General features: G+C 50.7%; 1 protein-coding gene across 3 annotated transcripts in view; it reads left to right on the forward strand.

The window, feature by feature from the left end:
* Positions 1-16849, forward strand: part of EPHX1 (epoxide hydrolase 1) — a 43889-nt gene that overhangs the window by 9674 nt on the left and 17366 nt on the right. For 2 of the 3 annotated variants that reach the window (XM_084793889.1, XM_084793887.1), the window contains exons 2-3: positions 7721-7908; positions 11708-11888. In XM_084793889.1, the coding sequence (XP_084650015.1) occupies positions 7726-7908; positions 11708-11888 (364 nt within the window). In that variant the 5' untranslated portion in view covers positions 7721-7725. Of the gene's footprint in view, positions 1-3637; positions 3820-7720; positions 7909-11707; positions 11889-16849 lie in introns of those variants that run through there. The other variant, XM_084793888.1, reaches the window with a different exon arrangement.

Below are 16849 nucleotides of genomic sequence, written 5' to 3' on the forward strand. Positions count from 1 at the left end.
CTTTAAAATATGTCTATATGTATAGCCTTAATTCTTCTCATGAGGACTTGGTTGCTCACTGAGTTTCCAGTAAATGACATTGTCCTCCAGTTACTATGGTTTTCTGTTTTCTAGCTTTTGTTATTGTTGTGTTTTTATGAACCTGGGTATTTTACCTGCATGTGTGTCTGTGTACTTCATATGTACAATACCACCAAATGCCAAGGTCCCCTGACACTAGAATTGGAATCACATGTGAGTGCTGGGAACGTAGTCCTCATCTTCTGAAAGAATAGCTGATGCTCTGCTGAGCCATGTCCTGAGCCCATCATTGAAAATATTGTAACATATATATCCAGCTGGGTTGGTTTTGCTTTTTTTTTTTTTTTTTTAAACTAAGCAACCAATCATTTCCGTGGGGAGGCTACCATAATTCCAAGAAAAAAAAAAACCATGGTTTCTTGTAGCTTGTGTAGCCCTAGGCATCAACACATCTCACAGGTGCTAGGGACATCTGCACAGAGCCACACCCACAGCTCTGCCAGTTCTCTGGGCACAGTGTTTTTCTTATTGGAAAACAAAACAAACAAAAAAACTACTTGGAGAACAACACCTTCTGTACAAGAGCAATTAGCTCCAGTTTCAGGAGCAAGACCGATAAAAAGGAACTCGGGACTTGCTTTTTGTTTTGTGTCAGAGTCTTTCCTGATATTCCCCTAATCCTTGGTATTTTGAAGAGGTTAGAATGTTCGCTAGCGCAACAGAAAGAGGCCACACAGAAGACATCACTGTGGCTATTCAATACAAGGTAGACATCAGTGGGACCCCTGATGATGAGAACACGACTTCTCTGAGCTAACAGCAAAGGCAGGCACCCCTAGGACATGGCTGACAGAGCATGGAGGGTCACAAGCCTACATGTGCTGGGCTTGGCTTGATCCTTCTGCAGTACAGCTTTGGTGAGGGCACATGGGCAGGACAGTGGGTGCCCTAGGACACAGATGTCCCCACTGGATACTCTCTCACCTCCATCCTGTGCACACAGGCTGCTGTAGAGTGTTTGGCTCTGGGGGTCCCACACAGTGAATTGGGGGAAAGGAAAGGGAGCCCAGTTTGGTGGAGCACCTGCTCAGAGCCATTCAGTCCCATAGGTTGATCCCCACCTTCTAGATGACAAAGGCTCAGAGGGATCCACAGCTTAACCTGCGCCCCGCAGCTGCTATGGTAGAGCTGCAAATGGCACCACCAAAGAAAGAGAACATACTAACCCCCCCCCACTGTACCCCCCAAGATTCCCCTACCTCTAAAGCCAGGTGTGTCAGAGTTGCCGTTTGGGGTGCCGTGACACGGAAGCTCTGGAGGAAAGCCAGGCAGCATCCTTCCTGTGTCACCAAGTGTGCTACCATGCTACCTAGACCACATGGCATGCTGCCTGGCACTTAGCGACACTGGCATATCACATCTTCTAGGGGACTCATGGTCAGGTCTTCCAGGAACTGGGCTTTCTGGAACTGACCTCTCCTGAGAGGTCAGAACCCAGGTGAAGTGTCACAGTGGAGGTGCCCATGGCCACCTGAGCTGATGATGAGACCTCCCTGAGGTGTCCTTCACTGCAGTGAACGGCATCAGTAATCCTACCTTCCCTAGACTAAACACACACCTTTACTCTTTATGCAGTCACCTCTAGTATGCACTGGAGTGCTGGAATCCCCCTTACCTGAGTCTCAAAATGAAGCAGGAGCCAAGTCTACCCTGTGCTGGATGGTGGGTATCTCAAGTGCTCAGTCCCAGGGGAGGGGTGCGTGCAAAGATATACCCACAGTCAGTGGGTACCAGCTCTAACTGATCGGACCCCAGGCTGTGCCCCTTCCAGACTGCAGTACCCACCACCAGGGAAAGCATTGTTTAGTATCCTCTCAGTGGAGAGGAAAAGAGACTCCTTGGAGGCCACAGTACCTGGGCTCCTGGTTATCAGTGTTCTGAGGTCCAGGGCTGGTATGAAAGCTTCAGACTGTAAACACACTGTGGTAACAAGCTAGGGAGGGGACGTGCAGCATTCTCAGCAACAGAAATGCAATCTTGGGCCATGAATTGTAATCTTCACAAAACGTGGAGCTGGGCACTTCCCTTTGCTGATTCTTACCTTAAATAAGTGTTGGGGTTTGTCTGTTTGAAAAGGTCCATGAATAGTGGATTTGTCTGAACTGTTGATCCGCAGACATTAGCAAACTCAACCTGAGGAAGGGCAATGCCAACGGCTACTTGAGGCTAATCAGAGAAAAAAAAATTTTTGTGTGTGTACCCTTATTACCTGCAATTAATTAACAGTGGTGGTTAGAGGTGGGCAGTGGGCTGAGACGTTGCAGGGAGTCCTGCTTTATAGTCTGAGGCCCAGTGACTCCAAGGCACCTTGAGCAAAGTATAATTCTGTCCTGATAATTCTAATGTTCTTCTACCTGGATTAGACTGTAAGAGGCAGGGCCTTCAAATTGCTCTTTGGATCTGTTGCTTTGTGCCACCCACACCCCACCCCACCCCACTCTATTCTTGAGCTTTTTGGGTACCCCACCACATAGGTGCCTTAATACGAAGACAGCTCTGAGACCTGCGATGTACCATACGGTCTTGTACAACCCTGCTGCTGATAAAGCAGAGCTTAAATTAGGCCCAATGAGAGGTTGACAATGACTAATAATTAAAGTGCACATTGACAGCAGTGTACCGTGAAATATTCCAGCATCCCGGCCAAGCTTTGGGCCCATTGTGAAGTGAAATAGGGTTATGTGAATTCAAGCACATCTTTGTGATAACCTGAGGGGGCTCTTAGATAGTGGACACATCGGGTATACATCCTAGATACATTGTACAAAAGAATAACTTACAACCTGGCTGGGGTGGAGCAGAGCAGTGGGAGATGCAGCCACTCACAATCAGAGCTTGTGGGGTCTTTTGGGAGGGAGGGAATGTGAAAAAGAGCAACTTTCCAGAGTCATTCTTTCTATCCAGAGTGTGGACACCCGAGGTCAAGCTTAGGCGATCAGGTTTAGCAGCAAATACTTTTACTTGTTGTGCCATCCTGTCAGCCCAGCACACAGTGTTTTGTTTTTTGTTTTTGTTTGTTTGCTGCTGTTGTTCGGGTTTTTTGTTTTTGTTTTTGTTTGTTTCGGGACAGGGTTTCTCTGTGAGGCCTTGGCTGTCCTGGACTTGCTTTGTAGACCAGGCTGGCCTCGAACTCACAGTGATACACTTGCCTCTGCCTCCTGAATGCTGGGATTAAAGGCATTTGCTGCTGCCGCCACTGCTGCCGCCGCTGCTGCTGCTACCACTGCCACCACTACCACCCACCTCCCAGCTCCAGCACACAGTTTTAAATTAAGAATTATTTCTAAACTTTCTGTTTACACTTTCGGGCTGCAGTCACCCATGGGTAAACAAAACTCTGCCTAAGGGGGAAGAACTGGACCAAGGCTGGGGTGAGTCACCCTTATGCTCTTTGGCCTGATTCTGTGTTTTTAGATGGAGCTCCAGCACTGGGCCCTCTGGGTCACTGTCACCATGACTTAGTTTGCTGTCTGAAGTCCAGGGTGAAAGCTACCCTGTGCACACAAAGGATCAGCTGAGTCACTGGGCTGGGAAAGTGCAAAAAGGCAGGGCTGGTGGGGACTCACATTCAGCCACCCTCACCTGTGTCCTGTGACCTGCGGGGAGTCAAGGCATCTGCCCTGAGCCGTGGTGAACAACAGAGCATGCTGAGTTAATTCTGCCCAGAAAAGTGAAGGCCAGCACGTTTGTCCCCAGGGAAAACAACAGTGGTGCTCTGGTCCCTCCTGCTGCAGTCAGGTAGGAGACTGATTACAAAGTTCCCTGGGCAGGTTGGCCATCTTTCCTGCTGCCCCTGCTTGCTGCTCTCCTGATGATATCATGCAGAATTATTCTTTCAGTGACTTTGGGGCAACAGGTGATAGTATTCCATCTTCTCAAAGAAGTGGACTTAATGGTAGAGACAGAGAGTCTCTGGAAAGGGGGTGGGGGTTGGGGGTCTGGAGACCATGCAAAGTCCCTCCCTGAGTTCAGAGGAACTCATCTTCAGCCATCTGTGACCTGCTTTAATTCAAGCTGGTCTCACCACCTGAATAAAGAGGGGTCTGAGGACAAGGGCTGAGGGAGCCTCAGGTTGAGAGACTAAATACTTGGTCTGGAGGCATGGGGATGGAATGATGGGATGCACACACACACACACACACACACACACACACACAGAGAGAGAGAGAGAGAGAGAGAGAGAGAGAGAGAGAGAGAGACAGAGACAGAGACAGAGACAGAGACAGAGACAGAGAGACAGAGACAGAGAGACAGAGACAGAGAGACAGAGACAGAGACACAGAGAGAGACAGAGACAGAGACAGAGAGACAGAGACACAGAGAGAGACAGAGAAAGAGAGACAGACAGACAGACACAGAAAAAGAGAAATACACACAGAGACATTCACATGCAGAGAGAGAGAGAGACAGACAGACAGACAGACAAAGAGAGAAATGCGCACGCGCGCGCGCACACACACACACACGCACACACACACACACACCAGTATCCTCCCACTAGGATGGGCAAAGCTTGCTCTCCAGCACACCCACACTCTCAGGAAACACTCTCACAGAGACTTTGGGCCACACAGACCTTTACAGCCCAAAGAAGGCAATGTGTGGGAAGCTGAGGTCTGTGCTCACAGGGCATGGCTTTGGCTGATGGCACCTAGGATGCCTCTCCTTGAGGTCTCTGCTAGCATCTGATGTGGGGTGATCAAGTCTCTAGTTAGCGAGGGGCTGGCCATGGGGGGAGGCTGTATCTGTTTGGCACCAGTTCCTAGTGAAGAACGAGTATAAAAGAAGAAACAGAGGTGGCTCGGAATGGAGGTAGCACTGGGGAGATCAGGAGGGTCCCTGCCAGACAGTTTCCTTCCACATTAGGGAACAGGTACCCCTACATTGCCCACTTCTCTGTGGAAGCCCCACAGATGGCCCTCTGGAATCTCTGGAAATGGCATGTAGTGGCCCAGTTCTTAGCTTAAAGGGGCAGCTGTCAGCAGAAATAAACCTGAAGGCCTCTATAAACACTGATTAAGACCCTGACCATCTGATATTGACAGATAGAGTGCACACAGGTGGTTTTCTTCTTCTTTTTCTTTTATATATATATATATATTTTTCTTTTTTATGTGCATTGGTATGTAGGTGTCAGATCTCTCAGAACTGGAGTTACAGATAGTTATGAGCTGCCATGTGGGTGCTGGGGATTGAACCCAGGTCCTTTGGAGGAGCAGACTTTGCTCTTAACCACGGAGCCACCTCTCCAGCCCTGCACAAGTGGTTTTCAAAAGGACTTTTTCCTGCCTTGTCTTGCAATTCCTGCTCTGTGGCCCCAGACTGGTCCTGACTATAGTGTGTGCAGTGAAAGCTCCTTTCCCTCGCTCCAGGGATAGGTTCATGTTCATGCCAAACTGAGCACAGCCCTGGAAGACGGATGCTGAGGGGCCACAGTGCTGGGCTGGGATCGCTCCAGTATTGGTTTACAGATACCAAGTTCTTCTTTCTTCCTCCTGAGACAAAAGACAAAAGACTCAGAGCTATGGCTATTAAAGTGCAGTGTAGATTTTCTGAAACATAATAGTGCATGCCCGCAGAAACTGGAGACGTGCTTACCAGGGGCACGGGATGGGTTGGGGACTAGAGAAGTGACAGGCTCAGAATATAAGGTTTCTCTTCGTTGGAATGACAGTACCCTGCCATCAGCTGTGCAGATGGCTGCCCAGGTCCGTGAGTACACTCCAAACAATTGGATTGTACACTTGAAATGGGCACACCGTAGGGGGTATGTGTGTCCTGTTTTAATAAGCTATTAAAAAATACACAGACAAGGCATGTGTAGCCACAGGTGGGCTTCCTCACATTGTCCCTTCCCCAGCAGAGGTCCCCAGGACCTCTGACTTCCCATGTTCCTTTGTGCCCCATGAAGAACCCTCCTTCCAGGACCACACACGGAATAGTAACTCCTCTTTTCACACATAGGGGTATAGAGAGAACCTTTTTAGCAGCCTTAGGAGCAGGTGGCCCCTCAGAAACCACAGTCCTCCAAATGCAGCCTCCACAGCCCCCGCCCAGCACTAGGCTGAAACCACCTCCCATGGGTGTGGGCGGTTCTCACCGCTTAACGGAGTTATAAGCAAGTTTGACTCTCTAATGTTTTACAGGTGTTTATATCGTATGTCTTCAGCATCGTTGGCCTAAATAAGAAAATTATTGGCCAGGCATGATGAGCCATACCTATAATCCTGGGTACTAGGAAGCCTGAGGCAGGAGGATGGCTGGGGTCCGTGGCCAGCCTGGACACCATAGCCAAACTGTGTCTCAAACGTCATTAAGACAAAACAGTAGCCAGTGTCTCTCCAAGTACTACTGCTGATTTAGGAATAGTAGAACAAGGCCATGAGAAGACACGGATAAGGGCGCAATCAGTAAAGATTAGGTTCACAACCAAAACCATAAGAGAATACACAGATCATAGTAAATAATGCCCACGTTAGAAAAGATTGAAACAACGGGAATTTTTAAAGGCAAAAATAAGGAGTGTGGGACTGGCAGTGTAACTCAGCCTCTTATACTTGATACTGGGGACTATGTCCCAATGGCCAAGATGATGATGAGGATGATGATGATGAGGATGAGGATGAGGATGAGGATGACAACAACAACTCCTTCAACAATAGATAAAACAAAGATATACTGGCTCACACCTAAAATCCCAGCACTTGGGAGGCAGAGGCAGGCGGATTGCTGTGAGTTCGAGGCCAGCCTGGTCTACAAAGCGAGTCCAGGACAGCCAAGGCTACACAGAGAGACCCTGTCTCAAAAAACAAAACAAACAAACTAACAACAACAACAACAACAAAAACCCCGAAAAACAAAAAAACCAAAGATGTACAACATTGGTTACTTTGAAACAGTAACCTTGGCTACTGTGACTAATAAGGAAAGAGGCTTCAGAGAGAGGTGGAAGACATTAGCCAAATTGTTGTCTGTGTGGAGCCGCGGGTGCGCGCTTAGGGCATGGCAGAGTCTTTTCCCACAGCAACTGTCAGTCACGTAGAAGAATCCTTTCCTCATTAGCGTTTCTTGTGGGGCTGACAGGAGAAATGCCATTTTCATTCTGGCAGCTTGATTTTTCTCTCAGGACCCACATGAATAAGGCCAGGAGCAGGCCGTGCCTTAGTTATTCCCTGGTTATGGTGACAGGTTATTTGGTAAGAAATGTCTTAAGGGAAGAGGGGTTTCTTTGGGCTGTGCTTGAGGGCAGAGTCAGTCACAGCAGGGCAGGCATGGTGGCAGGCGCTGGAGGGGACTAGTCACATTAGACCCACAGCCAGTGAGCAGAGACACAATTCTGGCGCTCAGCCCACGGTCTCTCACTCAGCCTGGGGCTCTCACACTTGAAAAGGCACCAACCATGTTCAGGGTGGGTCTTCCCACCTCTGTCCAGGTTTTTCTGGAAGCACCCTCCCAGGCACACCCGGAAGCTAGTCTCCTAGGGGCTTCTAGCCTCCATCAAGTTCACAGCCGAGATTAACCCTCACGTGTGGAAATAGATTCGGGAAGAGCCGTTTCGTTAGGTGGAGTCTCTGGAGAGCCAGTTCCCAGGCTCTGGCCAGGTTGTCCCTCTTGCTGATGTATCCTCTTTATCTCCTAGGAGTCATGTGGCTGGAACTTCTCCTGGCTTCAGTGCTGGGCTATGTCATCTACTGGTTCGTCTCCCGGGACAAGGAGGAAACCTTACCACTTGAAGACGGGTGGTGGGGCCCCGGGTCAAAGCCCTCAACCAAAGAAGATGAGAGCATCCGACCTTTCAAGGTGGAAACATCGGATGAAGAGATCAAGGTGAGACACCCTTTGCCAGGTAGGGTCGAAACCAAAGGGGTTTCCCTTGGACCAGCGTCGGGGACAGGGTTGAGGATGGGGTTTTAGAAATGTGTCCATCTTGCGGTTTTCTCTGCCCACTCTGCTCCTGAGGACATGCACATTTTGCTCCCCAAAATATATTTTCTGCTTACTAACCCCATCTCTTTAGCGACTTTTCCTCCCCACACAAGGCCCAGGAGGGCTGCTAGAAGAACCACTGTGTGCATCCTAGACCAAAGGAAGCTTCCATACCCCTCCCCTTCCACCCACTTGAGGCTGGCACAGAGTTCAATGGGGCAAGTGAGCAGATGCCCCTGGGCTGAGGTAGAGGCCACACCTAACAGAGGGAGGTGGTTCTCAGGACATCCAGTAGCATGAAGACCACAGGGTCAGCACTGGGCAAGCCTGTACTGTGTATGGACCACTCCTGGGCCTATCTCATTTCTATGGCAAGCCTGCCCATTGTCACCTGTTGTGCCAGCTCTCGCAGGTGGGCCCTGAAGCTGAGAATGGTGCTGTAGGTACTACATCCCAGGAGATGGAAGGAACAAACAGAAGGGGTCTAAGTCTCAGGGGACTAAGTCTAAGTCCCCACATAGAGTTGGAATCAGAAAGGAGGGGCCGTGGGTAGGAGAAGGGGAGAAGGAAATCTCCCAGATTCAAGCAGGGTCACAGGGCCCAAACCTTACACGCTCCATCCTTTTTTCCACCCTGTGACCCTTGAACAGCTACTGTGTATGGGTGGATGCTCTCCAGAGGACTTGGAGAACTCAGAGACCCTCCCGTCCCACAGTTGAGCCTTTAGCATCCATGCACAAAAGGGGAGTGACCCACACGTCAGTAGAGAGATTAATGTCATCGGGGCACTAACAAAAGGTCACAAAAGTTCCCAGGAGGAAGGGATTGAGAGTCGGATCTGGACTGGTGCCAAGGGCAAGCAGCTGAGGTTTATGTGTGGGACGGTGCTGGCCCTTGCTGCTGAGGCCGGGAGCTGAGCTCTGAGGATCACTCCTGGGTAGAGTCCAGACTTAGTAGGAGTCTAAGGTTTCCAAGCCTGTGCGGGGGTGGCCGGGGGACGTGAAAGTCTCTGGGAATGATGACACCTGAGCCACTCCAGGAGGCAGCAGGCACATCCCTCAGCTGGAATGCTTTTAACTAGATTGGGTTGCATTTGGACCCTGAGCCCTTGGCATTCCATTTTATCTGAGCTAGGATCATTCGATGCTGTACAGCAAAGGCTCCTACACCTTGCCTCAAGGCCAAGTGTAGCCTACCACTTGTTTTTTAACTGCCCAGTGAATAACTTCCAATTCTTTAAAAGGGTGTGAAACAAACAAACAAACAAACAAACAAAAAACCTGCAGGGGTCCTCTGTGTCCACGGGCTCACTGCTCCTGCAGGGGTCCTCTGTGTCCACGGGCTCACTGCTCCTGCAGGGGTCCTCTGTGTCCACGGGCTCACTGCTCCTGCACGGGTCCTCTGTGTCCACGGGCTCACTGCTCCTGCACGGGTCCTCTGTGTCCACGGGCTCGCTGCTCCTGCAGGGGTCCCCTGTATCCACGGGCTCGCTGCTCCTGCAGGGGTCCTCTGTGTCCACGGGCTCACTGCTCCTGCACGGGTCCTCTGTGTCCACGGGCTCACTGCTCCTGCAGGGGTCCCCTGTATCCACGGGCTCGCTGCTCCTGCACGGGTCCTCTGTGTCCACGGGCTCACTGCTCCTGCAGGGGTCCCCTGTATCCACGGGCTCGCTGCTCCTGCACGGGTCCTCTGTGTCCACGGGCTCACTGCTCCTGCACGGGTCCTCTGTGTCCACGGGCTCACTGCTCCTGCAGGGGTCCTCTGTGTCCACGGGCTCGCTGCTCCTGCACGGGTCCTCTGTGTCCACGGGCTCACTGCTCCTGCACGGGTCCTCTGTGTCCACGGGCTCACTGCTCCTGCACGGGTCCTCTGTGTCCACGGGCTCACTGCTCCTGCACGGGTCCTCTGTGTCCACGGGCTCACTGCTCCTGCAGGGGTCCTCTGTGTCCACGGGCTCACTGCTCCTGCAGGGGTCCTCTGTGTCCACGGGCTCGCTGCTCCTGCAGGGGTCCTCTGTGTCCACAGGCTCACTGCTCCTGCAGGGGTCCTCTGTATCCATGGGCTCACAGCTCCTGCAGGGGTCCTCTGTGTCCACGGGCTCACTGCTCCTGCAGGGGTCCCCTGTATCCACGGGCTCACAGCTCCTGCAGGGGTCCTCTGTGTCCACGGGCTCACTGCTCCTGCAGGGGTCCTCTGTGTCCACGGGCTCACTGCTCCTGCAGGGGTCCTCTGTGTCCACGGGCTCACAGCTCCTGCAGGGGTCCTCTGTGTCCACGGGCTCGCTGCTCCTGCAGGGGTCCTCTGTGTCCACGGGCTCGCTGCTCCTGCACGGGTCCTCTGTGTCCACGGGCTCACTGCTCCTGCAGGGGTCCTCTGTGTCCACGGGCTCACAGCTCCTGCACGGGTCCTCTGTGTCCACGGGCTCACTGCTCCTGCAGGGGTCCTCTGTGTCCACGGGCTCACTGCTCCTGCACGGGTCCTCTGTGTCCACGGGCTCACTGCTCCTGCAGGGGTCCTCTGTGTCCACGGGCTCACAGCTCCTGCACGGGTCTTCTGTGTCCACGGGCTCACTGCTCCTGCAGGGGTCCTCTGTGTCCACGGGCTCACTGCTCCTGCAGGGGTCCTCTGTGTCCACGGGCTCGCTGCTCCTGCAGGGGTCCTCTGTGTCCACGGGCTCACTGCTCCTGCACGGGTCCTCTGTGTCCACGGGCTCACAGCTCCTGCACGGGTCCTCTGTGTCCACGGGCCCACTGCTCCTGCACGGGTCCTCTGTGTCCACGGGCTCACTGCTCCTGCAGGGGTCCTCTGTGTCCACGGGCTCGCTGCTCCTGCAGGGGTCCTCTGTGTCCACGGGCTCGCTGCTCCTGCTGGGGTCCTCTGTGTCCACGGGCTCACAGCTCCTGCACGGGTCCTCTGTGTCCACGGGCCCACTGCTCCTGCAGGGGTCCTCTGTGTCCATGGGCTCGCTGCTCCTGCACGGGTCCTCTGTGTCCACGGGCTCACTGCTCCTGCAGGGGTCCTCTGTGTCCACGGGCTCGCTGCTCCTGCACGGGTCCTCTGTGTCCACGGGCTCGCTGCTCCTGCACGGGTCCTCTGTGGCAGCTCCTTCACTACATGGAGAAAGTAGAGGGCTGGCGTCTTTCCTAAAAATCTTCCTATGTGACTATTTACAAAGCTGCCAATTACAGAACTAGAGAAGGCTTGGCCAACTAAAAGTAAGTGTTGTTGTAGCTGGGCTCATGGCACACGCCTTTAATCCCAGTACTGGGGAGGCAGAGGCAGGAGGATCTCTGTAAATTTGAGACCAGCCTGGTCTACAAAGCCAGTCCAGGACATCCAAGACTACACAAGAAACCCAGTCTCGAAAAACAAAACAAAACAAAAAAAGAGTAAGTATTGTTCACACATGTAAGAAATGAAAGATCTGTGCCAGGACAGAGCTAAAAGGGAGACCACCTGTGGCGTGGGCAAAGCCTTCCAGCCTCTCCCTGCACCTCCCATTCCACCGAAACAAACATAGATGAAAGGAAATCTGCCCACAGAAGAGGAACCCTAAGCCTCTCAAGGACCCGGTGACACATATGAGTGCCCTGTGTGGCCCTTCCTTGGTGTCCATCTACGGCTGCAGGGTTCACTCTGAGTTGTGGGCACAGCTCTCGCCTGCCTCTGCCACCCATCCACCCTGGCTTCTTCGCTGCAGGACTTACACCAGAGGATCGATAGGTTCCGGGCATCCCCGCCTTTGGAGGGCAGCCGCTTCCACTATGGCTTCAACTCCAACTACCTGAAGAAAGTGGTGTCCTACTGGAGGAACGGGTTTGACTGGAGGAAGCAGGTGGAGGTCCTCAACCAGTACCCCCACTTCAAGACCAAGATTGAAGGTGAGTTTCCAGATCACAAGCCAGGATGGGGGCGAGGAGCCGGTCACAGGAGTAGCCTTCCTGCAGAAGTCAACCATGCCTAAGTCAAGCACTAGAAGCAAGTGTTAGGTCCCTGAGATGTTGTGGTTGGTTCACCATCTTGCCAGGATGTACAGATAATGCCTGAGTCAACAAACCATCACTATCAACAAACCATCAGTCTTTAGTGTTAGACACGAGGGCAGAGCAATGGTTTTGTAACCAGAGACCTGCAAACTGCACTCAGCAATGCAGAGAGGTCCTTGAGCAGTGCCTGTAAAGGAAGCCGAGCCGGAGGTCTAGGCATGGCTGTGTCAGCTCAGGCCCTGCTGGAGTTTTAGGGTAGACAATTCTGTGGAGTGCTCAGTAGTCAATCCTATGATAAACTGTCCTGTCCAAACATAGCCCTCAACCTCATCTCTGACACTGGCCATGAAGACATAGTTAACTCTTTATTTCCAGGAAGGGTCACCCCAGGGTCATCTGGTCTTAATGAATAGTTTCCTCAGTAGAAGGCAAATTGTTTAACAACACACAGATTCAGAATCAAGCAGGGGATATTTAATAAAATTAGATATGATGTTAATTTCTTAATCCACTTATTTTTTTGTGGTAAAATCCATGTAACATAAAATTCACTAGCCTTGATGAAATTTAAGTGCTCAGTTCAGTGGCTTGGGGCAATAAGTGTGGCGTTCCGTGGCATTAAGATGGTTTACTGTTAGGCAGGCTGTTTCCAGAAGTTCGCCACCATCCCAAACTGAAACTCTATACCTGTCACTCCCCAGCCTTCTCAACCTTCGCCAGCCCTCAGCAGACCCTGCCCCCCCCCCCCCCATCTCTGTGAATTTACCTACAGAAATCACTCATTTAATGGAATCATGCAAGTGTTTTGTTGTTTGGTTGGGTTTTTTTTTCCTTCTATTTGTGCCTGGCTTCTTACTGTCTTCATCTCTGGAGTAGCATGCTCCAGAACTGCGTTTTTGCTGCAGTATTGGCGATGGAGCCCAGTGACTCAGGCATGCTAGGCAAGAACTCCACAGCTCATTCCTGTACCCGGCCTTGTTCTTACTTTTCAAGGCTAAATAACATCCCACAGTGTGAAGGAAACACTTTCTTTATCCACTCACCCACTCAAGGACACCTTTGGCTGCTGTGAGTGACACGAACCTTGGGTATACACTCAGCTCATAAAGACCTTGCTTGTGTTTATTTAGCACAGCGCTGTATGCCTGTGGTCCCAGCACTTTGGAGGCACAGGTGGGAGGGTTTCATGTTCAAGGTCAAAACACAACCCAAAGCTAAATGACTCTTCAACTCTTTGGGCTGACACCCAAAAATGGCAATGCTGAGTCAGATGAAAACTCTAGTCTCAAATTTTTGAGAAACCGCCATGGTCTCTTCTTTTCTTCCTTTCTTTTTTTTTTTTTTTTTTTTTTTTTTTTTTTTTTTTTTTTTTTTTGGCTTTTCGAGACAGAGTTTCTCTGTGTAACAGCTCTGGCTGTCCTGGAACTCACTCTGTAGTTCAGGCTGGCCTCACACTCACAGAGATCTGCCTGCCTCTGCCTCCCTAATGCTGGGATTAAAGGCGTGCGCCACCACTGCCCAGCCTCACCATGGTGTTTGCATCAGCCATGGAAACATTTTACATTCTGTTCAGGGTGCACAGGTGTCCCAGTCTTTCCACATCCTCCCCTAGGCTTGTTAATTCCTGGGATTTGTGACAGTAGCCCTCCTAAAGGTTATGGGATGCTATCTTCATATGTATACGTATATGTATATGTATGGTTTTTTGTTTGTAGCCGATCATGATTGTTTTTCCACCATGACTAATGGTATGAAGCATCTTTGCATTAAATATTGAACATTTTTAGTTCTTTAGAAAACTGTGTGTTCAAATCATTTGCCCATTGTTTCTGGATGCTGTGTGTGGTTCCAGGCTGGTTTGAATTCTTGGCCATAAATGATCCTCCTGCCTCAGGCTCTTGAAGAGCTGGGGCTACAGCTGGAGTTTGACAGTACGTTGTGGTCAGGTTTCACTCTCGGAGAGCGCCCCTGTGCTGTGCCAGATCCTGGCATCTCCCGCCATGAGTTCACTAAGAGCATCCAAGCCACTTTACCAAAGCCAGCTGTTCAGGAGGATGGACCAGCCCCACAGGCTGTCATTTAAAGCCAAATGGCCCGGCTTCGTGGGCTCAGACATGGAGCTCTCTGCTGCCTCAGACTTTCTGTGTCCATGCAGCAGATATGAACAGTGTACTTCTCCATTCAGGTGTTGTACTCAGGCTGGGATGGCAAGTTAGACAGGACAGGGTCTCACAGTTCATGGCTGGGGCACAGAGAATGACGCAGAGCTCCTTTCCCCAGTTGTGAGGAAGGGTTTCTTGGAAGACACGTCCACAACACAAAGATAACCAGGGGCTAGACAGTAGCCCTCTGAGAAGTTCTGTGTACTTTCCTCAGACCTGGCCCTGGCAGGATGGGTTCTGTCTGTTGGACTTGGAATCATGGTTCTCAGGCCTCAGGCCCTCCCGCTCCTTTCCTGGGCTCCACAGTCTGAGGTGGCTTGCTGTGCTCCCTACCATCCTCCCGCCTTGTGCTGTACTATTTGGGGACCTTCTGTGTCCCCAATCTCTGTGCTTCAGTCTCAGACCCCTTTGTCAGGGCCCCACCAGCCCCTCTATGGTGCTTCCTGTCCTGCCACTTTTCTGCTTCTTCAGCAAGGAGAGCCCCCAGACCCACCCCTACCCCAGGCCTCCTGATAGGAGAACCTTCTCGATTTCCAAGAGTCTGAGGGCTTCAGAGCCTGAAGGGTAAGTTCACCCACCCACCCAGGGAGGAGGCGGTTTCCCCGGACACAGGGAAGTGATGCAGGCCCAGGCAGGCTCTGCCCCTGCCCCTTCACCCCTCAGGAACTGCCCAGAGGGACTTAGGCTCTCTGCCAGTGACACTCTTTACCTCATGACTCCTCTCGCTTCTCTCCAGACCCACGACTGCCTTCCTGCACTCAGTGGCAGGACTGTTGTCCTACAGGAGATGAAAGCAAAGCCATTTCTTCTGCAAGGGAAAGGGGCCCATAAGGTCACCTCAGGACTACAAGTGTCCTCAGGCTGGAAGGTGGCTCAGCAGGAGGAGGTGCAAGACACTAATAATACTAGTCAGAATTAATACTAATAAGAATTAATGCCAGGTGTAGTGGCGCATGCCTTTAATCCCAGCACTCGGGAGGTAGAGACAGGCAGATTGCTATGAGTTCAAGGCCAGCCTGGTCTACAAAGCAAGTCTAGGACAGCCAAGGCTACACAGAGAAACCATGTCTATATAAAAAAAGAATTAATAATGATAATAATACCTTTAAATTGCTATAATATAACTCTTACAAGGGAACACAGACAAAGGCAAGTGTGTCAGTGTGTCTCTAGTCTAGAGCCAAATGCTGCTGTCCTTATGTGAGCTTCTAAGGCGAGCCCATGGGGATGCAAGCACGGATATGTATTTTTATTTTTCTAATTTTAACATCAGATGACATGGTACTAAAATTTGAATTAAAAAATGGGCTCATTTTTTAAAATACCCATTAAGGTGAACTTGAAAATTGTCAGTAAGGTTAGCAACCGAGGAGCATCCTGGGAGATATTATTGCTAAGTAGGAAAAATAAGGTTCCAAAATAGAACAAGCACAGTTTTTTAGTTTTGTTATGTTCTGAAAGTGTTCCTTGGAAATGTGAAATATACTAAAAAATAAACCCTAAGAACACAGGGCAGGCGGGGGCCTGGGAAGAATCCTGAAAAGCGTGGTCAGGTTAAAGGCCAGAAACCCTGAACTACACAGCACTGAATGAGCGGACCAAAGTCATACAGCTTTGAAAAGGGAGAAAACGCAGCAGATGTCGGGTCTATTGTCTTAGTCCTTGGAAGACAGAGGCAGGAGAGTCAGAAGTTGAAGGTCAGCCTGGGACGGTGAGAACAGTTTTCAAAAAGAAAAAAAAAATCTGCAGTATCATTCACAAGAGGGCAGATTCATGATTCCACCTATGTGAGGTGTCTGAAACAGAGAAACTACCGGAAACAGACTAAGTGGGCTTGGGAGATGCTAACAATGTGTAGAATGCTGTGGTGATGGCAGAGGACTAAGTTCTAGGATGAATCTACAGCCATAGTGAGGAGCCCTGCAGGCAAGGGGCGTGGCCAAACTGAAGGCAAGGGGCGTAGCCCAACTGCAGGCAAGGGGCGTGGCTCACCAATGGACCATTTGCCTAAACCATGCAGGGCCTGGGATCCAGCACCATCACCATAAAGTGAACAGGTGAAATTTCTAATGAATAATTTTGAGAAGTTAAAAAGTTTAGTTTGAACCGGGAACAGTGACGCATGCCTTTAATCCCAGCACTTGGGAGGCAGAGGCAGGCGAATCACTGTGAGTTTGAGGCCAGCCTGGGTTACAAAGTGAGTCCAGAACAGCCAGAGTGATACATAGAAACCCTGTCTCAAAAAAACAAACAAACAAAAAAAATACATAAAAAGAAAAGCTTAGTTTTGGGGTCTGGAGAGATGTGGGAAACTTTATACCTGTTCATAGTAGAAAAACTTAAATACATATATCACAAAGAACAAAATTAAAGTACTTGGTTCTACCACTTCTAGAGGAATCCTTTTTACAACTTTGGAATTTATCCCTAGGAACTTCAAATCTCTCTAAGCCCTTGGCCTCTGTGGTGGTGTGAATAGTATGGGCCTCCATCGACTCATGTGTTTGAATGCTTGGCACATTGGGAGTGGCACTATTAGGAGGCGTGGCCTTGATGGAGGAGGTGTGTCACAGTGGGGGCAGGCTTTGAGGTCTTATATGCTCAAGCTATGCCCAGTGTGGTACACAGTCTCCTGCTGCCTCTGGATCAACATGCAAAACTCTCAGCTCCATCTCCAGCACCAACTGCCTGCAC

This window comes from Acomys minous (genome assembly GCF_964271855.1).
Source record: "Acomys minous genome assembly, chromosome: 1".
Classification (NCBI taxonomy): domain Eukaryota; kingdom Metazoa; phylum Chordata; class Mammalia; order Rodentia; family Muridae; genus Acomys; species Acomys minous.